Consider the following 21754-nt stretch of genomic DNA (forward strand, 5'->3'; position numbering starts at 1 on the left):
TGACATATTACATATTATTATTTATTAAGTGTGCGCGCCTCTATGCAAGCAGAGGTTTGACAGTCTGTAAAGTCGCAATAAAGTTGCACAGAAAACGATAACATCAAGTTATTCTGCTACACGTGGTTCTACAAGCTGAGTCAGTGTGTATTTAGTTGTTGACACGCTGCTTTTGCTTCATTTTTGCCAAATTAAAAAATTAGATGGTGTAAAAAGTCATGTTTTATAAGTCATCTGCAGTTGTATTTAAATAATTATATTGTGATTATTTTTAATTTTATGTGCCGATACATGAAACCTTAAAATTGAAGGTAGTGCACTTTTTTTTAACCATCACTATAAAGTAGCAATTCAATGTAATGTCCTTACAGCTAACATGAACCAGTACTCAGTGTCTGTGGAGACTAAGTGGGCTGAAAGTTACACATACACCAACTCTGTGCAGTGAAAAACATCACTGGTCATAGATTATTAAGCTCCTGATGTCAACAAGCTTGTTTCAGCTTGCTGTCCTTTTCTGTAAGCTAAAGTGATCAAATGAGGTCGGTTCTGCTTGCTTCATATCAAATCTGTCTGTGATGTTTTCTGTTATTTATTTACAACTCACAGGATTAAATTTGCATTCACATTCACAGCTGTTTGATATTGTCAACCACAGAAAGCTTACAATTCCTTTCATTTCTTTCATTGGATAATGCAAAGAATATTTTCTGCAGTACGTAACACCTGTATAATTACAATTTATAGAGGAAAAGCAGAACTCCAGACTGTGCAGTGAACAAAACAATATTTGGGATTTGTACCCTGAAAGCACCCAAAACACTGAAAATGATTCATTTTTAATTTAAAGCTCAATTAGGGGATGGATCCTGACAAACACACCCACAAACCCCCAAAAATGCAACCACACAGTCAGATCTGTACTTGTTTTTAATGCAAGCTTTCAGCCAGCTAAAGCACAGGACAAAAAGCTTGGGTTCTTGACTTGGTGCAGACTGAGCAGATGTTTTGTTTAGCTGGTCTGCCTTCTGATCACAAGTACCATCAGTCAATTCTAAGAAGCACAATGTTTGATACATTTTCCTTTCAGCAATGAAATAAGGCAAAAAAAGGAAAACGTTAAAATACTTTCAAACAAACATTACAGGCTAGCATTACAATCGTGTATGAAAATCATTTTACAGCTCGGTAACTGATCTCTAGACCCTACAGTTACTGTTACCCATGAACAAAAATACACACGACTTATTTTACAATTTTGTCACTTCGACTACAACTGGAACAATGGTTATCAAACACAAAGCAGAGCTGCATGTGATGTTAGCTGCAATAAGGTAACAGCTGTTGCTGTTTTCTTTTAATGCGGCAGTGAAATGGCCCTCTATGCAAACTTGAAAAAAGGCGACGCACTGGAATACGTGAAAATATTTGGTATTAACGACACAAACAGCAGAAGATTTGCCTATGCTGAAGATATATATGAGAGCAATAGATTGAAATGTATCCTCAGTGGCCCTGAGAAACACAAAAAGTTGAAAATAAGAGAGCATTTGGCATATGTCAGAGGTGGGAAAAAAAATCTTTCACTTATTTCCCAAAATTGTTTGACTTTTAGAAATTTGTGTGATATATGGAGGCTCTCAAAAAGCGTCCATAAAATTTCAGAGCACAGCATTTATCTCCTGCTGTAATGGCGCAGTGGAAATGAATCGTGAGTCAGTGGGGAAAAGGACACAATAAGGGATGAGATAAATGGAAACAGACTTCTTCAGTGAGAGAATGCTTTAAATATTATTTTTCCTTTCAAAACGTCCATGAGGAATTTTAAACATGAGCACTTTGCCATGTCTTCAGTCACAGATTTCTCACTGACCTTTTCCTCACAGTCAATTCATTCTTTACATTTTTTTACTGATACCAAGTTTTTTCGACTGACAAAAATGCATTAATGAAAAAAAACAAAAACCCATTCTGAACATTGAATTTTGGTACAAATAAAAGACTAGACTGCGACTTCTGGCCGATGCCCCTTCACGCCCTCATGTTCGCATTGTTTTGATTTGATCTGGAAAAAAGTGAGAAGTATGGTTAAGAAGGAATATACAGCACAGGTTTCATTTATGCACTGCTATCACTTATGATGCAGGAAACCAGAATACTGACCAAGTCGTCTGTGGAGAAAATGGCATATGCTGCAGTAACATTGATTCTATGAACCTTCTGACTCCACGTTAAACTGACGACTCGATAATTAAGCGATAATGGTCAGAGCAGAGCATTCCTTTATGAATCTGACATCATTATTAAGGATATAGGAAAGGGTACACATCTAGGCATGGTTCACTGTTACACCCAAATAATCCTATTCTCCACTAACCAAGGCACACTGACAGTAAATCAGTAAGGTAGAACTAATTTTGAATAAAATCTACTAGACAGCATAACAATAAGACAACACAGCATTTAGTACTCACTGCATAATTTGATCTATGGCAGGATTTTAGCGAGAGCATTAAATGTTAAAAAAAAGAAAAATAATATGACGATGCAGAACACACTGTGCTTTGCTCAATGACATAAAACGCATGACCATTCTGATATGCTGAACAAAAAGATATTTGAAAATTTTCCAAAAAAGGCATGAAAAAATAAGATTATCAACTAGTCGTGTGAACAAGACAGTTTTCTTAGGACTGTATGCAGTCATGTGAAGAACTAAGGCTACGTTCACACTGCAGGTCTTAATGCTCAATTCCGATTTTTTGATCAAATCCGATTTTTTGTCTGCTTCTTCACACTACAAATAAAATGTGACAGTAAACGCGCTCTAGTGTGAACCCTCAAAGCGGCCCGCATGCGCTAAAGAAGACGTCACACAAAATGCGCTCTGTTTAGACCCAGACCAAACAGTATTGTTTGACTGTTTTGGACTTTGTTTCCCAATTTTGCTTTAAATTATAAGGTTATTTTGTTATTTAGATATGGCCTAATAATTATCCTTATTGCTGTTTTAGAGAGGAGCGGTGCTTCAAAGGATAGTTGCAGATTTCTGTAAGAATCTGCAGATTATACAGTACAAATAAAATGTTCACGTTTCTCCAACGTTGTTTTTCCAACAGTTTCACTGACATCTACACTGGATGGCCAGGAAGTGTTCACGATGTCTTCTCTGGAGCTGATAATTGGCGTCTGTCTTGTGTCAGTGATGTAAAAGACGAATTTAATGCGACATGACCGTTCAAACAGCAGTCGCTTTCTGAAACATCAGACATGTATCGGATTCAGTACCACATACAAAAGTGACCCAGATCGGATTTGAAAATATCGGATTTGTGCCGTTCACACTGTCATACTGTCATGGTCCCTGTGCCTCCCCGGCCAGCCCAGTGTGGCCACAAGTGTTTGTTGTTTTTCTCTCGCTCTCTCTCTCTCCTACCTGTCTGCCTGGGCGGAGCTCTGATTGGGCTCCTGCCCTTGGCCCACGCACCTGCAGCTGATCTCAAGCGAATTGCAGTTCTCTGGCTTTTAAGGCTGGGGCTCTGAGCTATTCGTCGCTGGAATATTGAGTAACTCTCGTTAGTATTGCCTGGCTTCCTTGCGATTCTACTGTTCCCGTGTTTGCCTTCGACTTACCCTCGTCTGTGTAAACAGGTTTACCTGGATCAGCCCTTTTGTGACCCCTGGACCCCGTGAGTAGGAAAGTGAGCTGAGCTGCTTGTGTGGAGACTGTTTGGACGAGGAGCAGAGCGAGTGCGAAGAAGTGTGTCTCCCCAGCCTATTGATCCTTGGGACCCTGGTGTTTCCCCCCTCCCTTCACGTGTATATAGCGCACCAGTGTGATTAATAAAGTGTCGTTGAACTGTGCTACCTCAGTCTGCGCCTGAGTCCGTTCCACCCCCGTGACACATACCATGATTGGATATGGGTCGCATAGGGTCAAAAAAGTCAGATTTGATGCGCCTTCGCCTGCAGTGTGAACGCAGCCTAAGTGCACCCTTACTGCTTCCGTTAGAATTAAGAGGATAAGAGGCAGCCTGGTGCTGCTATCAAATACACTTGATTAATTGATGATCAGCAAGTGCGAGCACCACTATAAACACAGAAGTTTTTGGCAGTTGTTGTGCGTTAACAGCAGTGGATCTCCCAGTAAATTCACACAAAGGTCAGAGTTACATCTCAGATGCTACAGGCCTTAGTATACTAAATGTTAAAGTTCAACAGTAAAATTTGAAAAAGACTGAACAAGTATGGATTCCTTAGAAGGGTTCCCAGGAAAAAGCCTATTCTGTCTAAATAGAAAATTGCAAACTTCTGGAACAATGTCCTTTGGACATATCAGTCCAGAATAGAGGTGTTTGGCAATAATGCACAGCGCAATGTTTGCTGAAAACCAAAACACAGCATATTAGCACAAAAACCTCATACCAACTTTCAAGCACGGTGATGATGATTTAGGCTGGTTTTGCAGCTACGATACCTTGGCACCTGGCAGTCACTAAGTTGACCATGAACGCCTCTCTATATCAAAGTTTACAGAGGAAACCATCTGTAAAAAAACTAAAGCTTGGCTGAAATTGCATCATGCAGCAAGACAATAATCCCAAGCACAGCAGCAAATCTACAACAGAACGGCTGAAAAAGAAAAGAATCTATTGAGACCTTAAGAGAGCTGTGCATAAAATGCAAGCAAACCTCAATGAACCAAAACAACACTGTAAAGAAGAGTGAACCAAAAGTGGACTGGAATTTCCTCCTTCATGTGAAAGGCCGATAAAGTCATAAAGAAAAGGTTTACTTCAAGTTACTCCTGCTAAGCGTAGTTTTACACGTGGCTGAATTATGGGGTTACCATATTTTTCAGACCATAAGGTGCACCAGATTATAAGGTGTATTAAGTGAAACAAAACAGTCTGATAAGTCAAACTTTATTCAACTCATTCTTCTTGCTTCCTCCACTTCGGTACGGCCTGTATTATTAATATACTGCAACAACATGCTCTATTCCCATGTTGTTGCAGTATATTAATAACCGACTTTATATTGTGGATGGATTATCTCAGTTGTTCTCCTGACTGAAGTTCGGTCCGTTTACAGCATCCTGCCATGCGACTGCATTTGTCTCTAACCATCAGGAACGTTCTTGTTAACTTTTATCAAGTGGAAAAAGTTAGCATTCATCCTCCAGCTTCACTGTGTTTATGTTATGCAAACCTAGCTGTGTCGCTAGCGATCACGTAGCACATCATTATAAACCAGCTAGTTCAACTTTAGTAACAACTACAGAAGTCACTGCTGTTTAGTTTTCTGTCTTCATTTATGTTGGAAGTGATAGCAGAGCTGTACGTTTTAATTTTTTTCAGAAATCTCTCAGTCAGAACATGCTATATCATATTTAGGTGGAAACTAGCAAGCTAACTTCCTGTTAACTTCCTGTTAACTTCCATCTCCGTTAAAATATAATAAATTCTGTTTTCATGGATGCCTAGATGTTAAACTTAATTGTTACACCTGGTAAAGCAATAACACTGATCATTTTATTAAAGATGAAAGAATTTAGACAGTTTTTAATGCCGCAGTGATCGTTTGACCTTGGGGACCTGAAGCGGAGTTTGGACCCTGATTACTCCGCAATGCTCCCGACTTCGGTACTGTACTGTACTGTTGGTTTTTGAGAAAATTAAAGGATTTTAAGTGCGCCTTATAGACAGAAAAATACGCGTGTTAAAAAAAAAACAAAAAAACTAACTGTATAAATCTTGAAAGTCATTTAAAATGTATGTAATATGTACTCTAATGGTTAACAGTGAACTACACTGTGAGATGACCTCACTAGTGGATGTCCACTTTTCCCATTTTCATGTATATTCATTCCTACTATACCTTGTAACCAGTCGACTCCCTCCTGTAAACCGTCTCCTGTCAGAGCATTGGTGGCACTGAAAAATATCAAAATACACACTGATAAAAGCACAAAGCAGAAAACCTTCAAGTGACTGCTTTGCCAAATCCACATCCTTAATACTGAGGGTGCAAAGGCAAATCGAAAGAAATCCATTAACCACTGTGTAACAAATCCCTATTTAGGGTTTTTTGTCAGTCTTGTGATTTAACATGGGATACTCTTAGTATGCTTAGCTGTGTGTGGTGTCACTTGCACAAAACATGGAATTAATTTCTTTCTTCCATGTTTAGATTTAACAATGTGCACCAAGTGACACTGTATAATTCATAATATATGAAGATAACACATATAATAAGATGTATAATATATCTTATCTGCAACCAGCATAAAAAAAGGAATAAAATCGCAGAAGGTTCCGTATATTTTTTGTTCTGGTGAAGGATAAAAAAATATTCATTTTCATTGTCAAGTGTTAACGAGCTTGTGTCAATCAATAGAGTAATTTAGTCTCAGGTCACTGAAGTAAATGTTCTAGTGTAACAGTGAAGAGATAGAAATATTTTTGCTGGGTTAATATGACATCTTGTGGCAGATGGCAGATTTATCCTGTCTTCCTCCCATCATCCTAACTGGTTACTTCCTGTTAAAGGGGAGTTTTTCCTTCCCACTGTCGCCAAAGTGCTTGCTGATAGGGGGTCAAATGATTGTTGGGTTTTTCTCTGTATGTATTATTGTAGGTTTTACCTTACAATACAAAGCGCCTTGAGGCGAGTGTTGTTGTGATTTAGTGCTGTATAAATAAAACTGAACTGAAAAATAGATGTTCATCAGAACTATTTCCAGTCATACAATATAAATGTCCCAGTATTAATATCCTGGACTTCCGCCGAGAGGAAGTGATCAGTACAGTTTGGGCATCTTAGTTCAATATGATCGTACACCAGACAATAACAAAAAACAAACTTGCATGCTGTGTAATAAAACTTGTTCTGCCCTTGAAATGGACTGTCGTATAATGTGATGCATCAGGAAAACCGCGAATGGTGCTGGTATGCTCACATCAGACTGCAGTGTAGCTGTTGTGTCTATAATAACTACACTGCTTCAATGGCAATGACATAAAAGTAAAAGCTCGTACCAGATGTGCCAGGGTTTGTCTTTGATGTTCTCCAAACACAGCAGCTGTGAGACCTTAACTGAAGTCAGAGCATCCCTCATATCCATCTTATTAGCAAAGAACAGAATGGGGATCCTCCGGTGTTTAATATCTGCAAGGAGAGAGAGATTAAAGTTTCAGAGTTGTGCTGTTAATTAGAAATGTTATTAGCTTCAAATAAATGAACAATATTTTGGAACTAAATTTAAAAAGGCAATTAAAAAAAAGAAACCTTTAAACCTGATTTAATTTTACACAAAATAAATATGTGAACAAGTGGCTAAAAAAAAAAATCCTTACCAGGATGATTTAGTAATGTGTCCAGTTCTTCTTTGGCCACTACCATCCTCAGTTTGTCTGCGCTATCAATGACAAATATGATAGCCTGGCCTTCCCTGGGAAGAGATGAGAGATATTAATTAACGTATATCAAAACAAAAATCTTGCAAAGGCTGTTTTGGGATCACACTCACTTGTAGTAATGTTCCCAAAGGTTTCTGTATCTGCCTTGACCTGACATGTCAAACACTGTGAAAGAAAGACTAGAAGAAGAGAAGAAAATCACATGTGTATGAAGTTTATGTAAATAACGAGACAAGCAATAAAATATATTAATCTGTAACAGATGTTCAATAATGTAAAGGATGACAATACTTTATTACTGGGTTTCAATTCAATATTAAACCACAGCAGCTACCTGGATGTCTTGAACTTCTCTATGCTGAAGCCAATTGTTGGGACAATATCTTGTACCTGGGCCTGAAAAAGAAGGGCACCATGTTCTCATTAGCAGCTTCAGGTGGGGAAAACACAGTATTTAGTAGTAGCAACATTCCCTCTACAGTACTGTCTTTTTCTCATTGTATTGGCTACATCTCACCCTATCCTTGACATCCTCCTCTGTCATACCAACCCCCTGCACGCCCCCCTTCACTACATCTACAAATCTTCTCTGTGGTTTTTCACTTTTCCTCCTGCCTGGCAACTCCACATTCAACATCCTCTTTCCAGTATATCCACTATCCCTCTTCTGCACAAGTCCAAAGCATGTCAGACTTGCCTTCCTAACTTTGTCTCCGAACCGCTTGACCTGTACTGTCCCTCTGATGTAGTCACCCTAACCCTAACCCATCTTTAGCTGTGCCTCCTGTCTTTTTGTCAGTACCCCCATCTCCAAACCATATATCATAGCAAGTCTGACTACCAGTGTGTGAATGTGTGTGTGAATGGGTGGATGACTGGTTGTGTAAAGCGCTTTGGGGTCCTTAGGAACTAGTAAAGCGCTATACAAATACAGGCCATTTACCATTTACCATCTTCTAAACCTTTCGTTTTACTATTGCTGGTATCCTTCTGTCATAAATCACCCCTGACACCCATCTCCACCCCTTACACCCCACCTTCACCTTTCTCATCAGCGTTATCAACATAAAGATGAGTGATGCAACATCTCTTGTATTAGAAAGACTTACATTCGAGGGCTTCAGTCTGTTGATGATGGTGGTTTTTCCACTGTTGTCCAGACCGAGACACAGCACGTTCACCTCCTTCTTTAAGCCCAGCCAACCCGCCAACTTGTCAAACAACCCCATTGGCTACTCAGCAACCATCAGCTGTCTTTATGACCTTCAAGTAACATAACATAAACACAGAAAGATTTAGAATACAGCAATACTTTACAGCAAGTGCTGGAGATTATACAGGGTACTTCACGTGTCCTGGAAAATTCACAACATGAGGACCTGCAACTCTAAAGAAGCTGTGGTCACGCACTGATCACCCACCTGTTGCTAATCACATGCAATGGCTATCAGAAACAAGTCAGTCCTAGGAACCCTTTTAAATGTTATACTTTAGCCTGGTGACCCCGAATGTAATCACACGGTAACTGGGCTGTGCGACATAATGTTATCTGTTGTTGTTCGATAACATTAAGCCACTTCTACAAAAATAATGAGTAATCTAGACTTTATGGGAATGGGAACGTGTCCTGTGTGGGAAACGTTTCATATTTCATTGCTAGCATAGTTACAGTACTCATCGTTAGCTCTGAGATCACCAAAGGGACAGCGAAAACTGAACAAGTTCACATTTCTGCTGCATAATTAGCATTCACACTCAAGTTGCTGCAATAACAGATGGACGGCATAACGCCAAGAAATAGCGTTTGTGTTTATGCCTCGCCAAACCCAACAACATTTAACCTTGTTATCGTTAGCCTCAGCTAACGTGCTTAGTGGGCTCTAGAATATAATTGAGTCGCTACTGCTACTTCGTTAATCTCTTGTTGTTACTGAAGCTAGTTACCCTTAGCCAACCTCTTTCCACAAGCTTTACATCAGCGAGCCCTCGTAACGCGGTAGGCTTTTAAAGCCTAGTGCGGTACTCGATATTTAAATGAACAGTCTCAGCCATCAAGGCAATATAGTTCATCGTTGAGTTACCACGACAGCTAGTGATGCTTTAGCTATGGTTAGCTTGTATTATCCTGTGCTAAAGTGTATATTGAAGATGTACTTTACCTGTAATTTTCGCTTGAGTGCCTACGTTCGAGTCGCCCTTCCCTTCCCTTTACTTCACTTTACTTAATATTAAATCGTTTTTGCATTCATTTCTCTGCTTGCCTCTTAAGCTCCATGACCTGCTGAAAAACCCACTGAGTTATTTACACTGTGTTGCTGGGAGACCACCGAATTGACTCTAGTCTGACCCCTACAGGGCAGAACAAAACTTACTTCCAATCTGATACCTTTAGCAGCCGGGTTTTAGGCACGCAAGGTGTGTCAAACATAAGGCCTAGAAGGCAGATTCACCCCGGCAAAGACTGAAATCAGGCCCACTGGAAGGCTTTGGAAAATGTGAAGATTTTTGAACTGTATTTTACTGTATATATGTTTTACAGCTTTCTCTATTGATATGGACCTCCCCCACTGCCATTCACACTACACTAAAGTAGTGAAGTAATCGATAAAATTCCAAAAAGACAAAAAAATAAATAAATATCAAATGATTAAAAATACCTTGATTTTTAAATATATTATACATTATGGCTATTGTAAATACAGAACCGTCTGGGGAATGAGCTTTTTCTGTATTTTTACACATTTATCATGTAAAGAAAACTAATACTGCTGGAAATGTACTTCTTTTGCTTCTGTTTAAATATTTCAGGGTTTAAATGTTTAGTTGACTGTCTTTACATGGACAGAAAGGGGAGTTTCATTGGGCCAGCCCACTTAAAGATCAAAGTGGGCTGTATGTGACCCCGATTAAAAAGGTGTTTGACACCCCTGCTCATGTTCATACTGATCTTTACTGACAGTATCCACTTTCCAAAACAAGTTATTCTATTATCTAGAATAAGGGAACGAAACACACCAAAAACACAATCAAAGTAAATACAACCATGAAACAATTAATCTGAAATTATCATAAATAAGAAACATTTTTAAAAGTGAAGCAATAGTCTGTTGTTTGTCTTAATTAATCTACTGATGTCTTATAAGCAAGACATTACTAACATACTGAGAACCAAACTACTTTTATGTTAACCTTCACTGTCCAAAATATTGTGTAACTACATATTTTCACTGTTAAGTGCAAATCCCTATAGACAGTTCTGATATAAAATAATGACTGTAAGCCATAAAAAAAACAACATTTCTCACAGAATCTAAAACTGTCTACATACTGAACACCTACTTTGGCCAGACATGGCTTTCACCTAGCACCTTTGATAAGCACCCATGTGACAAACTCACCTGACAGTGACACAGAAAATGTGTCAGTCTTCTGAGTGACAATTAAGGTAACTTGTTTTTGAGTGAGAGATGGCATCTATGGACATCTGTGTGTGTGTGTGTGTGTGTGTGTGTGTGTGTGTGTGTGTGTGTGTGTGTGTGTGTGTGTGTGTGTGTGTGTGTGTGTGTGTGTGCGCGCGAGTGTCTGAAATTGGCTCCCTTGCCACTTCATTAGGTATACCTGTTCACCTGCTTGTTAAGGCAAATATCTTCTCAGCTAGTCACAGAGCAGGAACTCAGTACAGGTGAATAAGACCTGCTGAGGTTCACACTGAGCATCAGGAAAAAAGATGATTTAAGTGAAGCATGATTTGGCATGGTTTTTGGTGCCAGACATGCTGGCCTGTGTATTTCAGAAACTGTTGATTTTCCTGCCCAGTCATCTCTAGAGTTTACAAAGAACCGTCAATAATACGGAAAACACCCAGTGATCCAGCCAGTTCTTCGGGCTGAAATGCCTTCCTGATGCCAGAAGAGAATGGGCACACTGTTTTGACCAGCTGGGAAGGCAATAGTAACTCAGATAACCACTCATTGCAACCAAGGTATGTAGATGAGCATTTCTGAACACACAAAACATCAAAACTTTGAAGCAGATGGGCTACAGCAGCACAAGACCATACCTTTTGTTACTCCTGTCAGCTGAGAGCAGAAAACGGAGGCTACAGTTCAGAAAAGCACCACTGAGACTACAGTTCACCAAAAGCAGAAAGTTTTTATAGATGTTAACTGGATTGATTAGTCTTGATTTCTGTTGCAACATGATAGAGTCCAAATTGATGTAAATAGCATCCTGTTTTGCATCAGCTATTCAGAAAACTTCTATTCCATATATCAAAATGTTTCCAACACCTTGTTGACTTAAGGTGTAATCCTGTACTGGCAAAGTGTACCTAATGAAATGTGTGGCGTATGTAGAGATTGAGGCCAGGGGTGGTTAAAGTCTGAGAGAAAACTAAGTATTAAAATAGGGTTGTTTATTCAGGAACCAACATACTGGATAAAACATACAATTTTCACAAGACTTTTTGTACAAGACATACTGCATCATCATGAAGAGAGAACATACATTTCTATAAAATCTTTTGACATTCAGCGGTCTTCAGTTCAAAAAACATGATTGTATTTTACCATCCGGTCAATCTTTATTCTTTTAAGTGAAGTGTTTCATAAACCAGCTGGAAAGGTAGTTATTAAAGTCACACACTGTACCACACATCACCAAATGATTTCTCCTGTCCTCATCTTCTCTGGTCATGAGGTAAGAAACTTTAGACCATTCAAAGTCAATACAAACCATTGGATTGTCACTTGGAAAGAGAAGAGGTATTGGTGAACACTTGAATAGACACTAGAGAAAAGAAGTCCTAAATTCAAGTGAATGCTAGTATTTGCTGAGATAATAAAGAGACCGCATTTGGCCAACGCCAGAGGTTGGTTGTTGTGGAGGCTGTATTGATAATGATCCAGATGATGATGTGTGTGCTAACTAGACCACATGTGGTCTAGCAGCAGACCACTCTCATACGAGCAGCATGTGGTACCTGCTACACCTAAGAGTCTGGTGTTTTGTGCAATTAGTTGAATGACGATGCCAAGGAACTTGTTTCCAGCTCAGTTTGTACACACAGTCTGACTCTGTGCAATGGGCTCACACTTGAAAGCCACTCTGCTGAATGTGGTGAAGCTGCAGGCGAAGGGACTGTATGCTGCTTATGATTCTCCTCTGATGGCCAATCAAACAGACTCCAATACGTCTGATGTCACTGAAGAAAGAGGAGAGAAGAGATAAGAACAGCAAACCTACTTTCTACAACAAGGAAAACACAAAACTGTAACAAGCAAAAAGTTGACGGTGTTAACAATGACCACATTTAACGTGAAAGCACAATAGTGGCAGTGTTGTAGTTTATGTTACACAGTCAGCATATGTGAATAAAACTTGGCTTACAGTACTGTGTAAAAGTCTTGAGCCAACATTTCTTAATAATTTACATCCAAGGAGGCAAACGTCATTGTAATTTTTAAAGTGGTCTTGAGCAATAGTTCTCCAAAGCTCGTCTTTGGACTGGCTGCTTTATCACTCATTTTCAGTGAAGTCCTTTATTTTTTAAGGTGGTTTACACTGACAAATTGTACAAACATAAAAAAGCACCTGAATTAGTGTTGTGTTACTACCTGTATGTCGCAAAAACAAATAATTTGTTACAGTTTCTTTAGTTCAGTCTAAAAATTGTCAATGACAACACAGTTTGTCAAACATGAGCTTTTTTTGTACCAAAAAGATGATTCCCAAAGTGCTATTAGCTGAAAACCTGGCATATCTTTGCATAATATGCAGTGTGTTCTTAACAAATTAGAGGAAATTGGATAAGTGGAGTACAAAAGAAGAAGTAAAGGGCTTAAAAAAAACCCTCTACACAGTAGATGAACACTATCTGAAAGTAAATTTCTTAAGAATCAGCAAAAAGAAATTCAGCAAAGACAAGCAAAGAAGTGGTCTCAAATGAGGATGCCTGTCAAGAAGCATTCTTAACAAAGGGAAAGGAGGAGAAAAGCCTGAGGTATCAGTGTCAGTAGGTCTGATTGAGTGATGAATCCACATTTGAAGTTTTTGGACAAACCAGCATCAGTATCTATGAAGGAGGTCAGAGAGGCACAACAGTAAGTGTGTACAACCCTGTGTAAAACACGGTGGAACCTGTGTCATGGTTTCTGGGTGCATTTCAGTCAGTGGTGTTGGGGATGTTTTCAAATGAAATCATGAAAACAGAAAATGCCATCCAGAAAATATCCGATTGACAACAGTTTCATTTTCCGCATGGCAATGATTCCAATCACACTGCCAATGAAGTAAAAGCATTCCTGGAAAGAAAAACACATAATGGATGGATTGGCCTCCCCAGAGACCAGACTTTAACATTATTGAAGCAGTGTGGGATCGTCTTTATAGAAAACAGAACAAAAGGCAGCCAACATCTAAAGACGAGCTTTGAAAGTCCTTAAAAAACCTGGAGAACTGTTCCTGAAGACTACTTAAAGAACTTACAAGTAAGCTTACCTAAGAGAGTTCAGGTTGTGTTGAAGAATAGGTAAGGTAGTCATACCAATATGACTTCCAAGTTTTTTTTTAAAAACTTTACATACTACATATTCCAATAATTCCCTATACCGATTTCCTGTTTTCCTAGCAAATTTAAGACTTAGCACAGTATTGCAGTTCAAGTTTCTTGACCGTGCTGTGGTTAAACCAGCAGGCACACACAGCATAAAAAATAGGATATTTAAAAAACAGCTGCACAGCACTGGACAAAACTCAATAGTTGAATCGTGTTTTTTACAGTGTCAATATTTCCTGCTTGTTTTATGCAACTTAGTTTCCTTTTAGTGTACGTTTTGATAGTGTAACTGCTCTCTGTATAATTTGGCTCTGCTCACTCTATGCTCATGATTGAAATAGAATCCAGCGTCGTGTATCCTGCTGCAAGAAAGTTGTTCTTATACTGGCTCATTTTGATGGAGTCGAGCCAGTCGCCGATAGAGATGAAAAGAGGGTAATCTGGCATGTCGTCTGGGGAGTCAGCGAAACTGATATGGCAAAGAGAAAAACACAGGAAATATTCTTTGAATAAACAGTTTAGATGCATAAGAATTACCAGTCAATCAAAATTATACCTTTACCTACCTATTCTTTTCTGATAGTTTCCTTCAGGTTCAACATTTTTATTGGTTTATGATGTGATGCACTGGGACGCTACAGTAATATGCAATACATGTCAAACCTCATAATTTTAGTAGTGTAATTATGTAGCTATAATTCTTAGACATTCCTTTCTGTGTAGTTAAATGCACCCATTCTGCATCCTGAATGTTTATGCTGAAATGCTTTTAACCGTGGTTATATGTGTCCTCATACTTTTGTGTATGTTTTTTTAAATGCATGCATAGTCATATATGCCATCATGATTGCATGTATTTTTTTCGATGTTTTTTATGTAAAGCAACATGCTATAGTCGTAACTGTACTCAAGACCAGGAAAAATGAATTTGCCTTATTTTCAGTGCAGAACAGCTCCATATTTTCCAGATTCTACACTATCTTAGTGTCTGTATATACTGTATATAAACAATGGAAACAGTCTCTGCGTTATCCGATACTTACCTCTGAACATCATTGGCTAGATTCAGCAGCCCACTGGGATTAATTATGAGTTTGTCGAGGAACGACAGCACATCACTGAAGTGTGGGCGCTGGCTGTATTCCTTTTGCCAGCAGTGTAGCATGAGCTGATGCAGCGTCACAGGACAGCCCATTGGTGCTGGTAGACGATAGCCTTCTTCAATAGATAAAATGACCTGAGATGAATGTCAGTAAACATACTGTTGAATCTCAAATAAAACAATGATTCATTCATTTGTTTAAAGAGTTACACTCCTCATACAAGAGACAGAATTGCAAGAAATTGAATGAAGTGTTGACTATACTGAGGAGTTTAGAGCGAAAAGCAACTTACGTCTTGATTGGACATCTCCCAGTAGGGCCTCTCTCCATATGACATCACTTCCCACATGACAATGCCATAGCTCCATACATCACTAGCTGAGGAAAACTTTCCATAAGCAATTGCCTCTGGTGCTGTCCAGCGTATTGGTATCTTTCCTCCCTAACGCAAAATAGAAACACAGGATCCTCTTGTTAGGGCGATATTCAGACTTCAGTATCATTATTGATGCTGTAAAATCTTCCAGGAGCTGCACTCACTGTAGCTGTGTAGGCTGCTTCGGTGTCATCTTCAAGAACTCTGGACATGCCAAAATCGGAGACCTTACACACCAAGCTTTCATCAACCAAGATGTTGCGAGCAGCTAGGTCTCGGTGAACATAACCCATTTCTGAAAGATAGGTCATACCAACTGCGATGCCCCGCAGCATGCCAACCAGCTGGAGCACTGTGAACTGACCATCACGTGCCTGAGGTGGTATTAAGACAGAGAGGGTACAAACAGCGTGTGAAGAAGACAATCTTCAGGAATGCACCATACCAGTGTGAACATGCATTCCCCTTACCCGGAGGAAAGAGTCCAGTGCTCCATTTTCCATGTACTCCACCACAATCATTATTGGTCTGCCTGAGGAAAAGGAGAAGGACTTGATTTGACAGCTCAACGGAAAGAAAAGAGACCAACTGCAAAAATGCAAACCCCCCCCCCCCCCCAAAAAAAAAACCAAGAAATGGAAGTCAAGCTGTGTAAAGAGCTTACTCTTAGTGACCACTCCCTCCAGCCTGATGATGTTGGGGTTGTTAAACTGCCCCATGATCGAGGCCTCACGCAAAAAGTCTCGTCTCTGTTGGTCCATATAACCACCCTTAAGGGTCTTTATTGCCACAGAGATGTCCATCCTGCCTGGTACACGCAAACGGCCACTGCAGACTTCTCCAAATTCACCTACAGAACACAGTAGATTTCCTTTCACTTACATAATAAAACATATTCAAAGTAAAAACTAGAAAACAGATTAAATGCTGGGTATTGTTCCTGAATCCTTACTCTAAAGTGAAAACGACAGACGAAATAAAAATGAACATGACTCAGATAGACATGCAGCCTAATCACTGGAGGAGATATATGAAATTCATCACCACTAGGCCTACTGCACAGTTAGTTGTCTGACATATTTAAAACCATGCAACTGCACATGGGTTCCACCAGATGGAGCTCATATTACAGAAACCCCTGAGAAGGGGGCACCTTCATAATTACTCAGGGGTTTATAAGCCGACACAATCTGTTCAAATTAATGAACCATCAAACTCCATTATTCAAAGCCTGCAGTGTTAGCATCTCTAAGGTCCAATACTAATATGCTTCAGCATTTCTTTTTATATAGCAGACAAACATTACTGGCAAGTTTTGCAAATGCCTATGTATCACTTTCTTGGAAAAAACACCTGGGTTGAAGTCCGATTTCATCCGTTTCATCCGATGAATTATCACGACTTACTGATTTGTATTAGTTCTTTTACCTGCGCCTATCACCCTCTCGATGCATATGTAAGAGGGGTTTATCTCTTTGGCAAATTCCTCCACAGCCTGAGTGGGGTCTTCATATGTATCTGGATCCACATAGGTCTTTATTCCAGAAAATGGGACTAGAAGAGAAACAGACAATATAATGTATTCTTTTATGTATATTGTGGAGTAGCACATAAAAGTTAGAAATGAGGTTGAACTGCTTTAATACATGAGTACAAGTTGGATAAAGTTCTTACACATTTCTCCACAACAAGGACACACAACCAGACAGAGAGAACAGTGTTAAACACATGTGCTCAGAAGAGATTGTGAAAGGGTTTTTAAACACAAACTGAACTAAAGATGAATTCTGCCCAGGGAAAAAAAATGATAATTTTTATTGATTGAGTGAATGATTGATTTTTACACATAAGGTATGGAAATTCTCATATCTAACATTATCTAATCAGGTCCAGGAGGGTATAAAAGATCTCTTAACTTTGTCTCAGAGTGAGACGTTGAATGATAGGTTATTTGATTATGAAACAGATATTAGTTTTATCAACCACAGTGCATATTTTGTTAATCTATTCAAAACCTGAAGCATTTGCAAGCATAAAGTCATTATCTGGCTTCTCTAAGCCTGCAGGACATTCTGTTATACTGAAGCCAGACTGTGCAAGAGAAGGTGATTCTTTATTCAACTGTGTTAGTCCATAATTGGTCGACTATTTGCTTCTCTTATATTGTGAGGTTTTTCTGTTATTTTGTCAAGGGATGGAAAAGGGGGCAGAAAAAGAGAAAGAAAGAGCTGGGAAAAAAATCCCCAGAGCAGTATAAAAAGACATTACAGACAGTTAGAATTCTGCATCTTCCTCTCTGGCTGAGGCTGGGGATGCTGCTGCAGTGGTGTGCATTATGACTGGCACGAATGATAACTGTACACCTCAAGCAGATGAGCTTGGGACTAAATGTACTTTATAGCTGCGTCAGCTTGTGTTGTGGAAGCTTGAAGGCTTCGTCTACCCACCTCTGTCTCCAGGGTGTCTAAGCTCAGCTCTATAATAGAACAAGCCTTTTCTACCAGTTTGTTGAGCCTGGTGGCATCCCCCCACCTGGGTGATGGCTCCCAAGCACACACGAGCAAAGAACAAATAGCACAGAAAAAACTGGTGCGACTCATATAGATTTCATTCTACTGGATAGAAAGAAATGACTCATAAAAGTACATATGTATCAGCAAGGCCATTGTTACTGTTTGGCATAAAGTAAAATTAGACTCGTTCTTAAATAAGCTGCTGAAAAAAATCTCTGTCCAACTTCCAGCACCATCAAGGAAAAGACTCGGAGAGCAGTATTAGGACAGCAGATGACTGAAATAATTATCAAATGTGGACACAAGCACCAAAATATGAGTGTTTGTTCCTCTGCAAAATCCCATTAGCCACTTAAATTTTCAAAATGTTCCAATTTGGCCATCCTTTGCATTTTATGAAACAACATTTTTCACTACAGAATGTCATATAACTGATCAATTTTGGAAGTTTTACACTTAATTTTGAATTATTTTAACAAGTCAGATGTGTTACTTGAAAACTTCCTCAGAGCTGGTTTGTTTGAAGTAAAACAAGATAACTGCAGATACACATAATATGTTACATGCTGCTCCAGTGGTCCAGTAACAGTGCTGTCCAGCTTGACGGATTACCCTTTTACTCATACATACAACTAGATTCAGATATTTAACATTCATCTGGTGCCAATGAGTGAATTTTATGAATTCAGTGCATGAAGGCTTCTTTACCCTTGGCTCAGCTCTCTCACACTGGCGCACTCTGTCATCAACGTTTTTAACGGCTTATTTTTTCACCGGCTAACACAGAGAGATAATCATGTACCGCCACACCAGCAGACACTTTAGAATCACCCGATAACCTGACAAGCATGTCCTTGGACTGGTTCCGGCCTGGAACCCTCATGCTGTGAGGTGACTGGCGGCACCACAGCGGTGTTGTACTGAGTAAGTCCTGTAACTAATCTGACTGTCGTAAGTTCATTAGTGTTTTATCCTTTCCCAGTTTAGTCTATGGTAAACTGACTGCAATTATTAGAGTGCTTTATTACTCTCACCTAACACTCAAAGTACGGCATGAGCTCCATCCATAAATGCATTTTTAACATTAACATGCAAACCTAGATGGATGCTTCAGAGGATTCAGAACAAACACGCAGTATTAATCACAGTAAGTAAGTGATCATAAAAGAGTATATGTACCAATTTTAGTTCTCATATCACCTGTAAACAATTTCCCTGTAATTTCATTTACCTGCTGCACTATAGAGAAGAACCAGATTAGTTACCTGCACACAAACAGTAGCAGTGCACACTTAGAGATGGGCCTTGTGTCCAAAGGACAAGAAAATGGTATGTCAGCATGTTACAATATTTTCCTCACAGTCTTTAATGCTCTTCTCGATCAATAAAAAAAAGCCCCAATCAAACACACACAGGTAAAATTGTTAGATTTGTGTCGAGAGCCAAACTTGTTTCCCTGCAGGCCTCAAATCGGATCCTACAAGAGCTCTCACTGAATTGCCTAAGTAAAACACAGGGCACAATAATACGTCCTCCCTATGGGGCAATCTATAACCCTGTTTTTATCTGTAATTGTAGCACCACTGTAATTATTAACTGGAACAGCAAGTTTTGTCAAAAAACCAATAGTGGGTTTCTGGCAAACTGTGAGTGATTTAGCACAGAAAATAGGCCCAATCTGTGTGACAAAAGCCCAAACATAGTGAGAGGGGACTTGAAATGGATTTTTAAGAGTCAAAATCTCACCAATAGCATGCTCAATGGTGAGCGAGACAGAGGGATTTCTTTTTGTATTTTGTAAGACGATGCAATGTGTGTGTTTACTCAAAGTATTAAAACGACAAAAACAAGGAACATTGGCGCTGCAGGTTAATCTTCTGCTTTCTGGATTACTGACTGACATTAGAGTTTTAAAAATATATTTTAAAGTCCACATATGTGTATACCTGAATTTGTAGTTATTGGTGCAGGACATTTTAACTGTAAAAAACTTCTTTTAATAAGTACAGTTAACCTAATATTTGCCCTATATTGGCTGGATACCTGACTCTTACCTGAATATAAATTTAAAAATAACATTGCTTTTTAAGATTACTTGCAGTTTTCATTTTTTTGCCTTAATCAGTTCTTTTAAAAGGCTATTTGGCTTTGATCTTTTTTCATTGCACACTAACATTCGCCTAATGTAGGTTTGAACAAGCTCCAAATCCAAATCAATCCACCCTATCTACCAGCACGTGGATGGACTGTAATGAACCAGTGTCTTTAAATGCATCCTTTTGGTCTTATTTTGTTTTTGAGCCATAACAGGAATTACAAAGAATTGAACTGTAATAACTGAGTTTCATTCAACAGAAAATAAGAGAGTCCATAAATTCTGCTCATGACAATATAAAAAATGCATAATGCATAAGAATTGTTGCTCTAAGGCAAACAGTGACCACGCTTTGTATAACTTCTTGCAAAACTAAAGTCCTGGGAATTACAACAAATGTTGTCGCACTCATCTTACCTGTGTGAAATCCCACATTAAATACAGACACACACAGACACCCACCGTGTCCACTGTGAAAGCGTGTCCTCCTCTTCTCCTCAGATTTCATCCGAGCTTTGATGTACCCCTGACACCTGCACATGTAAGACACATTAACACAACAGTTAAAGATCTGAATGAAAATGCTAAATGAAGGTAAATTAGTTTTCATTATCAACATGAAGCATGACTATTTTTTCTTTTTTGCCATTTGGCTTCTCTCTGTGATCCCACATAATCTGCCTTTTGGTTTACAAAAAAATTCTATTTGAAAACCGACATTATGCCATTATGTTCTTTTCTATCACTCGTTTTAAGAGCAATTTTTGCTCTTTCCTTGATTTAGATCTTTTTTTCTTCTTCTTTTCTTCCGTTTTAGTATTCAGATCCCCACATGTTCAAACTTTCAAGGCTCCACAGATTTGGACTCAATTGACAATCAAGCACTTGTATTAAGCAAAAAGAACAATTTAGATCCTCCTTGCAAAAACTACCCAAGAAGAAGACTGCTCTTTAAAAATGTCATCATAGGATTGCATTTTTCTGAAATGTTGCACTTTATTTACACACTTTACAAGTCACTTACACAAGATAATACTTTATTGATATTTGGGTGCAGGTAAACCTGGTTCAAAGACAATGAGATAATGAATTCACACACTGCGACTCTTCTGGATTGGTATTGTTCACACCTCACACATAAAAAAGCTGCAACTATATATGAAAATCATCTCTGCAGAACAGTATAACAGGTTTAAAGCAGACACCTGGTTACCTCTGCAAAATTTTTATTGCCAGTTACAGTTCTGCAAATTGTCCAGAAAAATGGGGAATAGGTGGATGAGTTTACTGACAAATATATAGGAATACAGTCTATAATAAGAAATCTTAGATTTTATGATTCTAAAAAGCTTGAAAATGAATATTTGGTATGACCACCTTTATTCTTCAACACAGCCTGAACTTTCTTGTAATTTCTTTACGTCGTCTTCAGGAGTAGCTCTTTGGGCATCTGGAAGGACATTGAAAGCTCTACTTTGGATGCTGGCTGTCTTTTGTTCTGTTCAAAATGTTCAGTACTGTTGAGGTCTGGACTCTGGAAAGGTAAATCCATGATTGATAATGTTTCATTCTGTGTGTGTGTGTTTTTTTTTAAATCCGGGTATGCTTTTACTGGATTTCTGCTGAGGCTTCAGTTAACAGTAGATGGATCAACCGAAGGGCCAGATGCATCTCTATGGTCACGTGTCAG

General features: G+C 38.9%; 2 protein-coding genes across 5 annotated transcripts in view; both read right to left on the bottom strand.

The window, feature by feature from the left end:
• Positions 1 to 912: 912 nt before the first annotated feature.
• On the bottom strand, positions 913 to 9766 carry arl6 (ARF like GTPase 6). 3 transcript variants are annotated; one of them, XM_026165908.2, is made up of 8 exons: positions 9581 to 9766; positions 8531 to 8684; positions 7756 to 7817; positions 7532 to 7600; positions 7359 to 7453; positions 7041 to 7170; positions 5881 to 5936; positions 913 to 2065 (listed from the first exon to the last, which is right to left on the bottom strand). In XM_026165908.2, exons 2-8 carry the CDS (start codon positions 8648 to 8650, stop codon positions 2040 to 2042), a joined length of 558 nt encoding a protein of 185 aa, XP_026021693.1. In that variant the 5' UTR covers positions 8651 to 8684; positions 9581 to 9766; the 3' UTR covers positions 913 to 2039. The 3 variants fall into 3 exon arrangements, with proteins under 3 accessions (XP_026021693.1, XP_026021708.1, XP_026021699.1); XM_026165923.2 differs by lacking the exon at positions 9581 to 9766 and adding an exon at positions 9366 to 9477; XM_026165914.2 differs by lacking the exon at positions 9581 to 9766 and adding an exon at positions 8843 to 8966.
• A 2048-nt stretch (positions 9767 to 11814) lies between these two features.
• LOC113021322 (ephrin type-A receptor 6-like) overlaps positions 11815 to 21754 on the bottom strand; it is a 79045-nt gene continuing 69105 nt past the window's right edge. The window contains exons 12-20 of one of the 2 annotated variants that reach the window (XM_026165941.2): positions 20527 to 20597; positions 16885 to 17010; positions 16121 to 16306; positions 15927 to 15988; positions 15621 to 15830; positions 15373 to 15522; positions 15021 to 15214; positions 14297 to 14446; positions 11815 to 12624 (exon numbers count right to left, since the gene is read on the bottom strand). In XM_026165941.2, the coding sequence (XP_026021726.2) occupies positions 12510 to 12624; positions 14297 to 14446; positions 15021 to 15214; positions 15373 to 15522; positions 15621 to 15830; positions 15927 to 15988; positions 16121 to 16306; positions 16885 to 17010; positions 20527 to 20597 (1264 nt within the window). In that variant the 3' untranslated portion in view covers positions 11815 to 12509. Of the gene's footprint in view, positions 12625 to 14296; positions 14447 to 15020; positions 15215 to 15372; positions 15523 to 15620; positions 15831 to 15926; positions 16307 to 16884; positions 17011 to 20526; positions 20598 to 21754 lie in introns of both variants that reach the window. The other variant, XM_080293544.1, reaches the window with a different exon arrangement.

This window comes from Astatotilapia calliptera, chromosome 1, assembly GCF_964374335.1.
Source record: "Astatotilapia calliptera chromosome 1, fAstCal68.1, whole genome shotgun sequence".
NCBI lineage: Eukaryota > Metazoa > Chordata > Actinopteri > Cichliformes > Cichlidae > Astatotilapia > Astatotilapia calliptera.

Coding starts and splice junctions, on each gene's coding strand:
- arl6 (XM_026165908.2), bottom strand. CDS start 8,650: ATGGGGTTGTTTGACAAGTTGGCGGGTTGGCTGGGCTTAAAGAAGGAG. Junction 7,601..7,755: donor GAGAAGTTCAAGACATCCAG/GTAGCTGCTGTG, acceptor CTCTTCTTCTAG/TCTTTCTTTCACAGTGTTTG. Junction 2,066..5,880: donor GGGAGTCGACTGGTTACAAG/GTATAGTAGGAA, acceptor ACTTTTTTCCAG/ATCAAATCAAAACAATGCGA.